Raw genomic sequence first — 13,908 nt, forward strand, 5'->3', positions numbered from 1 at the left:
AATTATTTATCATTTCATCTGTTATTATTGTTGTTTTATTTCTTTTGTACTGCTAACAATGTGCAGTCAATATTTATTTAAATTCAGATTCCAGCAATACTGGAAAAAGTAGGAAGATGTTCACATCTTCATATAAAGCTTATAGAAGGTTGAAAGATTATCTGGAAAAATCCAAATGTGAATTTTCTAGCTAATACTAAAACGTACACCTTAAAATGTGTTTTTCAAATCTGTGAAACTTTCAAAATAGGCTAGAAAGCCATAAGGGTTGTTCAAAATCATTCTAAAAGAACAGTCTATTTATTTGCTTAAGAAATGCACATTGTTTACCTACCTACCAGTTTGCCTACAGAATATATGCTTGCCTAATAAAACTAAAAGCTAGTATTATAAACTGTTGATTTAGTCTACAGAAGTTGTCCATTATATTGAAGAAGTTCTAATGTTTCAATCACATTTTTCATTAACTGATCTTCCTCTACAAGCAATGTTCCATTTTGGGTGCCTCCACACTTCTTTCTTGGTAATTGCTGGTTTTTCATTTACTCTATAGAAGTTCTTTCCCCTTAAATGTAGTCCAGAATTTTTAAATTCAATAAAAGTCTCTAAATTTTCCCTGTCTCAAATTCCATGTAAATGCTGTAATATTCATAAATATATGGAAGGAAGGTCACCTACTAAGCTTGACATTCAAGTGAGACCATAAAATCTACTCTAAAACAATGGGATTCTTTTTTTTTTCTTTTTCTTTTCAGGGAGCAATTAAAACTGTACATTGGAACAAGTGACTATACTACAAAACCAGGTCTTTCTTCCCCCCACTGTTCTGGAAATGTAAACAAAAATGGAATACAAAAACAATTTCTGTGCCTTTTTATTCAAACACTTTTTCATAACTTTGATGTTAGTAGGCGTACTCTATGCTTGAAATAGTGGAAATTCTCTATGCTCACATGGCTGGTCTGAGGATGTCAAATTTTTCACTACCAAATATCACTGGTGAAGCTAATCTCTTTTGATGATAAAGGTAGCAGGGAACTGTTTCTATGAAATTCCTGTGTATCTTTCAGGGGATTATTAAGAGGTAGTTGTCCATTAAGTAGTGTTAGAGGCAGGTTACAATATGTGTGGTGGCTGCCTAAAGAAGGTACTGACAAGGTGGTGGTAGGGATCTCATGTTTATAACCCCTGCAACAGTGCCTTGTTTGCATCGAATCTGAATGGTGGAAGTCAGGGAGATCAGCCTGAGATGACACCAGAGAGGCTGAGGTACTTGTCATGGCAATAGAGGGTATAGGCTGGAGTTCTCCAAAAAGTCCTTGTTCTGCAGAGTCCAGAACATGGCACTGAGAAAGCACTTCTTTTTTCTTCAAAGGCATTTCATATACTAAGTGCTTCCAAAATTTAGAATTTAATTTGCTGCTTTTGGGTCCCTTCCACTTGATCAGTGATAGAAGTTTGATGCTGCGCTTTAGTGATTCCACTTCTTGGCAATTCACCTTCCCTTGTAATTCTGTACACTCAATCAAAATCACTTTAATTTCTCCACTGACTAGCATGTTATGGAGTCTGCTTTCCAATTCGAAAATACTCCATCCTCGTCTGAGAATGTAGTCTGGAGTTAGCACGATGATAAGTCTTCTGCTTTGCTCAACACATCTTGTGAGATCTTCAATGTAGGCTACAAATCACAGAAAGAGAAAAAGAGTAAAACAAAGACATTTCCAGTCTTTAAAGCATTAGGTTTGCACTTGCACATAGTAAAGATCCAGTCTTTCACTAATGTATATCACATTTTTTGTTGTATTGCACATTCAGAAAGCCTAATTCCTTAAAAAGAAAAATGAAAAAGAAACCTTAAAATATTAATTTTCTTTCTCCTTATTACTTACATTGCTTTGTTGGTTAATATTCAATCTAACTTCTTCAGAGCTTAGGTGTATTTCAGTTATTTTTTATTTATTTGATTATTTAATTTAAGGCAGGTTTCCAAGCTAGTACTCTAAGGAAACAAGCAATCAATCAGTTGATGAAAAGAGAAATGGAACATTTTCAATGACTGAAGAGTCACTGTATTTATGGGTTCAGTTTGTTTTTTCTCCTAGTTTTCAACTGCTAAACAAGGAAGGGGGAATATGTATATGAAGTACTTCAAATATATTGTGAAAGAGATGGCAGAAAAACTCTTCTAGAATCACGGCTTCTTTCTCAGAACACTTTCTTTTATTTGTAACCTTAGGGTCCCCATTTTACCCTTGAAACCCGGAGATAGGGAAGTAGTGTGTATGTGCCCGTGAATTTAATGTGAACCAGCTGCTCTGTGTTCAGAGGAAGAGAGAGGGGCTGAACTGGAAGTGGGGGATGGTGTGGAATGAACAGGAATGAAGGAGGAGTCTATCAAATGAAAAGGAAGTTTTTGTTCTACTTTGTGGAGCAATTCTGAGAGTGAGGTGAATCTGTTATGGCCTTTCTATGGTAGAAAAACACTCAAATAACTTGGAATTTATTTATACCATGGAATAATCCTTTTACAATCATCCTCCCCAAAGTCTTATTTGCCAAAAAGGGAAACGCACACATGTGTGAACAAATGGAGACTTGGACACAGGTGCTGCAAAAGAGAACTGTCTTTACTAAGCAGAGCACAAGACCTTGTCTAATGTACAGTGCCCTCTAGCAGAAGCAGTGCTTACAGAAGCATAGCAACATTTGTCACTGCAAATCTGCCCAAGGATACAGACTGCTTTCAGGGAGTCACGTCCAGTACATAGTATGGGGCTACCAAACAGCCCAGTGCAAGCCATTTGAAAAGAGAAACTTATTTCACAGATGCATATTTTACAGATGATCTCTTTTTTTCCAGGGTTTATTTCCACCACTTGGCAGCTAGAACAATTTCACAAGTGAAAATATGAGCAGACTTTGTACATATGCTACAGAAAAAACCAATAACTTTTTTAGGAGATACACATAGAATTGTCCATTTTACAATTCATTGTCACTGCTGTTTTGGTTTTTGCTTATACATTTTAGGACTTTCTCATGCAGCAGTTACAATGACTGTATCTAAGAGGATAAAGCAACTTCTAAGTGAGGTAAGAACCTTTTAAGAAATTTAAGCATGTTTTTAGAGATTATGTATTCAAGGGGGAGATCAGATTAAAATCAGCAAAAAATAAAAACAAAAGAAAAAAACCCAAAATGAAACAAAAACATCACAGAAATAGCAGTGGGGAAGTTCTCACTCAGTAATTATCATTTAGAGAACTGGTGAAACAGAACAGGAGGAAAGGTAGAAAGTTTCAATAGAATGGAAAATTATTATCCCAATGTATCAACAGCTCTGACTCTTCGTTTTCTTCCTTTCTTTCTGCTCCCAAAAAGAAAGAACTTATGTGGGAAGCTTCATCACTAGTAGTTGGATCTGTAAGATACAGTAAAATAAACTATCATGCATCTTTCCCATTATTCTTTTCACCTTTCCTCTAAACAAAACAAAACAAACAAAGCCCAAACCCAGCATCACAATATAAGTGCAGGAATCCATAAAAATGCAATTTTATGAGGTAAATTATGAGTGCATTATGATATTTATAGAAGAAATCTTTTTACAAAATAATATTCTGTCTAGTGTTCTTCCCTCATTAGTTCAGCTTTTCATTTAATTTTTTAAAATTGTATACACAAACCTCTGTAACATAAACCATACCTCTATGAAGCACATCTTCATGCCACTGAAAAATATTACTTCTATGTTTTGAGATGTAGCTTAATTTACTTTTGAACTATACTTTTAAAAACAAAAGTTATATCTATACATCTATCTATATACTTAAAGGAAAAAAAATACAACCCAGTTGTTCATAGTAATTAGAAAAAATATACACATACATACCAATCATTTTTATGGAGAACTCATGGATTTTAGTTTTGCTATCCTCTTTCTCAAATGAGGAAAATAAGTGGATATGTTTTTTCCTATTAATATTGTTGTTCCCCTTCACCTATTATATTTTGCCATTTGGAAGCTATGAAGAATGCAACACTTAGGATTCTTAAGATTCATTAGACAGGAGTTACTTTTGCCCCTAGAATGAATGCCCATCAGGACGGACCCACCATGCTCAGCTGTGTAGTGTGTGGGTGTTAAAGGGAACCTTGGAGAGAGGGAGTGGTCCCTGTCTCCTGTATACTACTCTCGCTGTGCTTATCCTGGCAAAGCCTAGTGGAGAGTTGAGGCAACCCTCCAGATTATTAAGGCTGAAAACCTCCTGTGGAATAAAAATGGTCTGAATTATCCTGGTTTGCCCTATATATACATTAATCATATGCACTGGAGTCAGTCAGTACCTCAAAATATTCCTTGGGTAGACACAGCCCAAATGTCCCAAAGAAAACATGAGCCATTTGCTTGGGCCCTGAATTTTGTGTTCCATTTCACTTGGTGAAAAACCAAGTGGAAGTTTTCAGATGTGAAGCCCACATTTCACTTTTTGGGATGGTGATCATTGGCTGGGCAGCAACCTCAATGTTTGAAAGCAGCTGGGGAGGTGCCGCTCAGATCTGCCTGGCTCTAGGGAAAAAAAGAGAGTGTGCCCTAGCTTTCAACAACTCCCTCTGTTTTTCACTCTTTGCTTTTCTTCTTCTACTTCTCCCTTTGCTCCTCCCTTCCTCTCTTTCTACAGTTCATTTTTCTTTTTCTTCTTCTTCTTCTTTTCTGTTTCATATCTCTCTTGTTCTTTTACTTCCCTCTTTGCTCTCTTTCTTACTCTTTCCTTCTGCCTTTCTCTTTTATTCTGTCTTCCTCTCTTGTCTATTTCCCTTTGCCTCGTTGCTCCTCCCCTTCCTTCCTAAGTCTTGCTCTCTTTCTCTTTACCTTTCTGAAAGAACAAACAAGGACTTAGTCAGTATGAAAAATATAAGTTAATTATTAAGAGACCAAAGAGGTAGTTAATACTTTTTATTTATTAATCTTTGGCCAGGGAGTTGTTGCTGGCTTCTATATAACAAGTGCCCAAAATAATTTCCTCCTTACCCGTGGGTTGCATGTCTGCATAAAATGACTGAATTTGTGTGTGTCTGCATGTGTGTGGCAGAGAAAGAGAGAAAGAGAAAGCGAGAGAGAGAGAGAGAGAGAGAGAGAGAGAGAGAGAGAGAGAGGAGGACAGACAGGAAGGGAGAGAGATGAGAAGCATCAGTTCTTCACTGTGTCACCTTAGTTGTTCATTGATTGCTTTCTCATATGTGCCTTGTCTGGGGGCTTCAGCCAAGCCAGTGACCTTTGGGCTCAAACCAGTGACTCTGGGATCATGTCAATGATCCCTCGCTGAAGCCAGTGACCATGGGGTCATGTCTATGATCCCATGCTTAATCCAGTGACCCCGTGCTCAAGCTGGTGAGTGCACGTTCAAGCCAGATGAACCCGCTCTCAAGCTGGTGACCTCGGGGTTTAGTACCTGGGTCCTCTGCATCCCATTCAGATGCTCTATCCATTGCATCACCTCCTGGTCAGGCCAATGACTGAATTTGAACCTGATCCATTAAGATCATGTCCTGTTTTTATATGGCCTGTGAACTAAGAATGGTTTCTAAACATGTTCAAAATATTGTAAAAAGAAAAAAGAAAGTTGACAATGATGGTGATGATACAACAGAGACCATATATAACCCACACAGCATGAATTATTATCCAGATTTTTACAGAAAAAGTTTGTTGTCTCTGAATTAGAGTTCAATCACGGTGTGTAAACTTCAAAAAGTTACCAATGTATTAAAAAAAAAAAAAACAGGTATCAAGTAAAGACATTGCTGACAACAACTTGTGTAGTGTTTGACAGGGAATAGTGTTACTCATGTGTAGGGCTATGGTTTTGTTAAAGACATTTTAGAAAACTTCAGAAACTATTTTTAAAAGCTTGTTATCACAGATAATAAGGACACATTTTTTTCCAAAACAATCACTAAATCCATAGTACATATGAATATTTGCTGTATCTTCCCCTGACTTATACAGGTAAATTTAGCAACTGAGGGGCAGGAATCCCTTAAAAACTCTTTTTTTCTACAAAATAATATAAAGTGTTCTTTAAATTAAATGTCATTATTTCTTTGTAAAATTTGAAATAACTTACAATGACAAAATAAACTAAACAGCATTGTGTCTGGCAGCTTTCTGCTTCTCTAGACAAGGCTGTGAAACCAAACCAGATTATTAGACATGAAACAAAGCTAATTACTCTGAACTTATTTGTGACATTCACAATTTGGTAAAGAAAGAATCCCCTTGAGCATAGTTTTTATAGTGGTAGTTTAGTTCGTATACATTTATTTTTCACATTATAAGTATACCTGCACAGAATCTTTTTCTTTTGTTTATACTTTATTTTTGGTGAGCATTAGTTAATTGGTAGCTATCAAGAATAATACTGCCTGACCAGGCAGTGGCGCAGTGAATAGAGCGTTGGACAGGGATGTGAAAGACTGAGGTTTGAGACCCCGATGTCGCCAGCTTGAGCGCGGGCTCATCTGGTTTGAGCAAGGCTCACCAGCTTGACCCTAGTTGAGCAAGGGGTCACTTGCTCTGCTATAGCCCCCCCCCCCCGTCAAGGCACATATGAGAAAGCAATCAATGAACAACTAAGGAGCCGCAATGAAGAATTGATGCTTCTCATCTCTCTCCCTTCCTGTCTGTCCCTATCTTCCCTCTCTCTGCCTCTCTCTGTCTCTGTCACACACACACAAAAAAAAGAATAATACTAATAATACCTATCGTTTATACTAGTTAACATAAAATAATTATGTGATAATATAGTAAGACTTAACATAAAGACAGTATCTGACAGTGACTAAGATGGCTCCCTTCCTATTACTAGTTTGGAGAAACCAGCAAAAATAATATAGGTTTTCCATGTATCAAAGAAAAATGCACGATTCAGCATTATATAGTTGAAAAAAAATAGACCTGTGGTATAACCAGAGGCTTACAGTGAGGTACTTTATAATGTGGTCTCACTGAAAATACTATATGTATTTTAAATAATGATGCTTAATACTAACCTACTGAAAGAGTTATACAGGTTGACAACCTGATTCTTTACCTTGGCTGATGTTGTTAAAGCTTTGGGGTACTAATTTTGCCTCTGGCAGATGTAAGATTCCATCTATGTAGTTTGCCACAGAGATTGAGGCTATGAAAATTTTGTTTAGCTAGGTGTGTGTGAGGAGAGGAGGGGTTTTCTTAAACAGGGTGTGATATTATTCACCCTACAAAAACCTTCCATGTCCCTGCCCTCTCCAAGTCCTTGGCTTGATAACTCACACATAGATCATTGGGATAATTTTTTTTTGGGGGGGGCAGGAGTTTTTTTTCCTGATCAGCAGTTAACAGATTTGCTGAGACTCTGTGATGTGGGAAACTATATTAATAAAAAGTTAGTTATGGTAAAAACTGTTTATTAAGATTCCTGAGGGAGAGAATCTCACAGAAAAATTGTTCATGAAAACAAGTGGAAAGACAACTTTTAACAAAACTGTTAAACAATTTTGACTTTGGAGGTTACATTTCTGGAAGTGACTTCTTTACATTTGCTATTGCATTTCACTAGTGGGTGGGCAGGAGAGCATGGTAGTGGTCAGAATCTACTCTGAAATGTTGCCCATTTCTCTAAATTCCTTCTCTTCTTCACCTTCTCACCAAGAGTAGAGGTAGATAATGAAACATGTTTGGAGAATACCAAGAGAAAGATAATGTTGAGAGTAACACAGAGAATCTGCAAAATGTCCTCCTCTTCTAATATCCGTTAACTTCATACCCTGGAAACTTACAATCGGTGCAATCTTAGTAAATATGAACAAAGAAACTTGCTCCTTATATAGTGTTTTCTGTGGTCCCTTTAGTACTTAAACAATTTTATCCCGATCTCCTACTCTCTTGCTCTCTCTTCCTTAAAGGTGCCTATTTTTGTGCTACCCAAACAATAACTTTCCTGATAGAAATTTTGCACAATGTATTCTTCCTTTACTTCAAACTTTGATGAGACACCTTAGTCCATTGACCTCAGTACATTCCTGAGTACAACAGAGTCCAGTTTCATCCCTCTTGACTCTAACATAAAGGGAATGGTGGGCATATCTAATTTTATTAAATGTGAGTAAACTGCACACAATGTGTTAAATTTCCATGCTTGTACATGTCACCCTTGCCTTACACTTTTTAGGCCACAGACGTCAGATTGCCTGGAAAAGGATTTTATTACTCCCTGAGGACAATTTACTGGAATAGTGTCCAATATGTCCAGCTATTAGAGGAACTATTGGCAATGAGCACTACAGATCCATGTACAAACAAGTTTTTTGCATGCCTCACTTCAGAAGTGACTAGGGATCATCTGACACCAGATGTATTCTCTAGTCATTTGTCATTTCATTGTCAGCACAATCACATGGCTAGTGCTAAGCATTAAAGAACTAAGGATTAGACTAGTAAGAAAAGTATAGAAAATTTAAGAATGTAATCAGACATTATATGTTTTTCTTAAACTATTGAGAAAGTCCTAAGATTATTGAGAGAGAAAAACTCACAGAAAAATTGTTTATGAAAATAAATTGAAAAACAACTTAATACTTGAGGCCAAACTGATAAATATAACTTTCGCAGACAAAGATTATATGCATGATAATATTTTTATTTCACTAGTATCTTTCTCAGATGCAATAATTCATGGATAACCCACATAGAGCTTTCCATAGCCTTTCTATTAATAAAAGGCAAAATTTAGGTTAAAGCTTTTGATAGATTTTTTCCTATACAAAGTGCATTTAGACTTCCTTAGATTTTTCTAAATTTCCAGCCAGAACTGGCTGAACTTATAATTGTTAATAATAAATAGATCAAATGTATATTTAAGCACTTCACTTGTTTTTTTTAAAGGCAGACAAAAGTTATAGGTTTGTGTTGTTTCTACTCTCAGTCTTAGAATTCTATTTTTTTCCATCTGAACATTGGCCCTATGCCCAATTTAATACACTTTTAATTTTTTTGTGTTTTTTAAGCTTTGCAGAAATGCTGAGATAAGATGGACTCAAGAGCCTAAATGGTACTCATCCAAAAATGTCCCCAATCTCAGGATCTCAGTTACACAGCTGGGTTCTGTTGGTCACATGTCAGCTTCAGATCACATCTGTTCATTCCTCAAGGATCCACTAGTCCCCATGAACACAATGTGCTCTGTGTAGAGTACTTTACACCACAAAACCCAGCAGCTGCAGGGGTGAGAAAATCTCTACTTCTCAAGTTTGTGTCTCTAGGCAGTTTTGAGTAGGGTGTTTTTTATCTGGCTTTCTTTTGGTTGCTGTCATTTCTGACATTCAGATGTCTGTTGGCAACGAAGTTGCTTTTGCTATTCTCAAGACAGATGTTTCTAGCCTGAGAAGAGTCAGACCAAACTTTTACTGGAAAGTAAGAATTCTTGCCATATTCAGGCACCGAACCTGAGAAAACATAAGAAAGATCCTGGACACAGGCCCAAGAATGGAAAGGTTGGCTACTGCCAGGAAAATAATGTCCAGATCTGAACATTTAGTTTTAGCATTAAGAGAAAATATTTATGTCAATCTCCCATCTCTGCTGGTTTGTGAGGATCAAAGGTCAATTCCCAAGTAGTCCATGCAAAAAGGTTACAAACATTTCTGCCTCACCTTGGAAAGTGCCATGATTGTATTGGAGCTTTTGAGAATTCTTGTAAGAGAGAGGAAGAAAGAAAGAGAAAGGAAGAGAGAGAGAGAGATAGTGAGAGAGAGAGAGAGAGAGAGAGAGAGAGTTGTGGAGGGACACCCAATTCCCATTCACATACTTTTGACACTGTATGCATTGGAAAGATTTGTGTGTTAATGATTTTGAGTTGGAATAGCATGAGAATGGCACAAAAGAAATTGAAGATACATCTAAATTGAAGGCATTAAATATAATTGGGTTTATACCATAGACTTTATTAATTTGATTCACAGAAAATTTTTGTTGTAGATCAACAATATTATGAAGTCTGCTTGTACAATCCTCAAAAGTCTCATTGCTAGTTTTTGGAGGAAGGAGTAGTCTTGGGTCAACATGTTTTAAATGAGATGTGAGGGACAAACAGAACTTATAATATTGTGACTATGTTCCCCCCCACACAGGAATTTGTCTATATTTATATAGCACAACCTGTTAAATTTGTACCAATGGCTGCAAATACAGACCACAGAAGTTTCTTTAATAACATACATACACCAAGTCCAAAATGTTTTACTCTGTCATTCATGTGTAAATCAAGTGTATTATTCATATACTTCATCGACTTCCTGAATGCATGCTAAAAATGCCAAGGAAAAACTCATTAATCGTGACATGGTGACTGCTCAGCCAGCTCTGAAATGTTGATGGAAAAGAAAAATTGTCAAAGGGCCTTTTTAAAAAATTCTGCAGGTTATACTCGCAAATTGGAATTCAGAGAACATGAATTTCCTCGTTCAGGAAGGAAGGATTAAAATCAAACACCCTCCAGTGGTTGCATCTAAAAATTGCATAGTTGTTTCAATGGCTTACTTGTAAAAGTAGTCTTCTTGCACACTACTGAGTACCCAGGATCTAAATTCATATTCAATCTGATAGTTGTTTAATCTCAGAAATTAAAATGATTGCTATGGACTACAAAATCTCTGCCTATTATGATGGCATTACCTTGGGTGTTTTTTATGTTTAGTTCTTTAAATGTCAATGTATAATAGGTGACAACTTCCTTTCATCTTTATTCAGTGTGTTATAGTCCTCAACTATTGTAATTTTGAGCTAGATAATACAGCTTGTATTATCCTTATGCCCTACAATTAAGAAGGATGTTTACCTGTCTGTCTATGATACAGCAAAAAACAAACTAATTAATTTCAATCAATTCAGCCAAACAAGACTCTCTGAGGTGTAAAATATTCTAACACAAGTTTGGCTAAATTGACACAGTAGTTTGATTCAACTGATCTGTCACATAATCAAAACAGACCATTGGGAGTACTAAGAGCACACAACTTTGAGACGCAGCTCACTCCCATACATGTTCACTGGGTCTCACACTCCCCATGTAAAAATAGCTGCTTCTTACACTATAGGCAAGTGTCATCTACTGAGTCTCAGGTAAAGTAGGTCTCCTATGTTTTATATTGTCCCCATTTCCCTTTCTAATGTGCACAATGGTGAATCACTGTTTTGTAGTTCAAAATAAAGATGATGTGGAAGTATTTGTATAGAGAGACTGCCATTTTTTAATTAATTTTTAGAGAGGAGAGGGGGGGAGAGAGAGACAGAGAGGGAGAGAGAGGAGAGAGAGACAGAGAGAGAAGGGGGGAGGAGCAGGAAGCATCAACTCCCATATGTGCCTTGACCAGGCAAGCCCAGGGTTTTGAACTGGCGACCTCAGCATTTCCAGGTCGACGCTTTATCCACTGCAACACCACAGGTCAGGAGAGACTGCCATTTTTAATTATTTGGTGGGGTTGATAAAGGCTGGAAAATTTGAAGCTAACAATTTTGGAATGCAAGAAGGCACCACACTGAACTCTGCTGAAGATGATTTGACATTGAATATAACTTCTACTTTGGTAATCATATTACTTTAATACAATTTAGGCTATTATCATTCTAAAAACAGATTTTACAGAATTTCTACATTTAACTAAATGTTCTTGGCAAAAAATGCAAAAAGTACATAATAATCTAATGGATTAGTAAAAATTAGAAGTAAAAAAGACAAAAATTAGTAAAGACATTTAAATTTTTTTATCAGTGATTAATCAATCCCTTGTAGCTGTTTTTGCAGATATCTGGAAAAAAATAAAAGTACTCATTAGCCTGTTTTAAGGACTGACACTATTCCTATAAATTACTCACAATTTTTTTCTTTCAGCAGAAACCCTTCTGTAGCTTTCATATTTACTTTGTGAAAGAAAAATGTCTATTACATACTGTCAGGGAAAAATCTATGTTGTACACCTAAAACTAATAATAATATTAAATGTAGACTAATTGAAAACTAAAATGTAAAAAACAATAAAAAATTAAGTTCTCACACATTTTATTCTCATTATTTCCTTCTGTATTAAACCAACACTGTTCAAACAAAATCAATAAGCATATAGGAAGCATCCAATGAGCTAAAGTACTCTGCTAATGATGGTAAGGGCATGAGGATAAATTGCAAGCCCTTATGAAACTTGCAATCTTACTGACATAAAAATAGAAATGTGCATAACATAATACAAAATATCCCAAAATACCAAATGTATAGTCAAACAAGTGATTATATATCATGGACTTTGGGGCTATAGAAGCTATTGTGGACTTTTTTTATTTATTCCTTTTTTTTAGAGAGGAGAGAGAGGGGGAGAGGGAGAGAGAGGAGAGAGAGACAGAGAGAGAGAAGGGGCGAGGAGCTGGAGGCATCAACTTCCATATGTGCCTTGACCAGGCAAGCCCAAGGCTTCAAACCGGCAACCTCAGCATTTCCAGGTTGACGCTTTATCCACTGCGCCACCACAGGTCATACCTATTGTGGACTTTTTACAGAGGCAGTTATATGGAGAATTTATAGGATTTATAAATGTATAAAAGACTAACATGAACAAAAGCATTGCAGGGACAGACAGTGTATATCAAAGGTACAGTTTGACTAGAGTTAAAGATATATGTAGGGGCCCTGGCCAGTTGGCTCAGTGGTAGAGTGTCAGCCTGGCGTGCAGGAGTCTTGGGTTCGATTCCTGGCCAGGGAACACAGGAGAAGCGCCCATCTGCTTCTCCACCCCTCCCCCTCTCCTTCCTCTCTGTCTCTCTCTTCCCTTCCCGCAGCCAAGGCTCCACTGGAGCAAAGTTGGCCTGGGCACTGAGGATGGCTCTGGTTGCAACAGAGCGATGCCCCAGATGGGCAGAGCATCACCCCCTGGTGGGCGTGCCGGGTGGATCCGAGTTGGGCACATGCGGGAGTCTGTCTGACTGCCTCCCCGTTTCCAACTTCAGAAAAATACCAAAAAAAAAAAAAAAAAAAAAAAAAAAAAAAAAAAAAAAAAAAAAAAAAAAAAAGATATATGTAGGGGAAATGGTAAGAGACCATTTTAGAAGATAAATTTGGGTTGGAGCAGACTGTAGAAGTGTTTTGCTAAGAGTTTTAAATTTTATTCTATAGGACATGGTGAACAATTTAAGGATGTTGATTAGGGGAGTGATATGACCAAGGAGTTATACATATTAGTGGGGCTTTATGGATGAGAGGAAAAATAGGAAAGGTGGAGAGTAATCAACATTGCAGAAATGAGGTAAATAGGGTTTGTGCTAGTATGGTAGAAATAAGAATGGAAAAGATGCAATTCACACTTGATTTGGGAGAGAGATACAGAAGAATAAAAAACGGCTCAGGTCTCAGCATGTTTAGTGGGACTTCGTAAATGTAGAAATGATTTGTCAACTCACAAAAATGAAGAAAATTACAGAGGGAAAGAATCAGAGGAACATGGAAAGAAGTTTGGGGAATTGTTTCCTTTGTGGTACAGGAAAGTAATAGACCAGAAAATACAATTTTCTTTATTATTTTCTATGCATGTGTAAATGTACATACTCAAGTGCACACACAAATACACATAGATACATATGCACTGTGAGAAAAGAGATAAACAACCAAAACTCATTTTGTTCAGTTTGTATCTTGTCAGTTGAATGACCACCGTGGCCTGCTGATAATCTGAGTCAGGGGTCCCCAAACTTTTTACACAGGGGGCCAGTTCACTGTCCCTCAGACCATTGGAGGGCCGGACTATAAAAAAAATATGAACAAATCCCTATGCATACTGCACATATCTTATTTTAAAATTAAAAAAAAACAAAATGGGAAC

The 13,908-nt window shown here is 36.8% G+C and overlaps 1 protein-coding gene across 1 annotated transcript in view; it reads right to left on the reverse strand.

Moving 5' to 3' along the window:
- Positions 1–978: 978 nt before the first annotated feature.
- IL1RAPL2 (interleukin 1 receptor accessory protein like 2) overlaps positions 979–13,908 on the reverse strand; it is a 583,210-nt gene continuing 570,280 nt past the window's right edge. The window contains exon 10 of the mRNA XM_066357822.1: positions 979–1,681. Within this exon, the coding sequence (XP_066213919.1) occupies positions 984–1,681 (698 nt within the window). The 3' untranslated portion in view covers positions 979–983. The remainder of the gene's footprint in view (positions 1,682–13,908) is intronic.

Source organism: Saccopteryx leptura, chromosome X (genome assembly GCF_036850995.1).
Source record: "Saccopteryx leptura isolate mSacLep1 chromosome X, mSacLep1_pri_phased_curated, whole genome shotgun sequence".
NCBI classification, from domain to species: domain Eukaryota; kingdom Metazoa; phylum Chordata; class Mammalia; order Chiroptera; family Emballonuridae; genus Saccopteryx; species Saccopteryx leptura.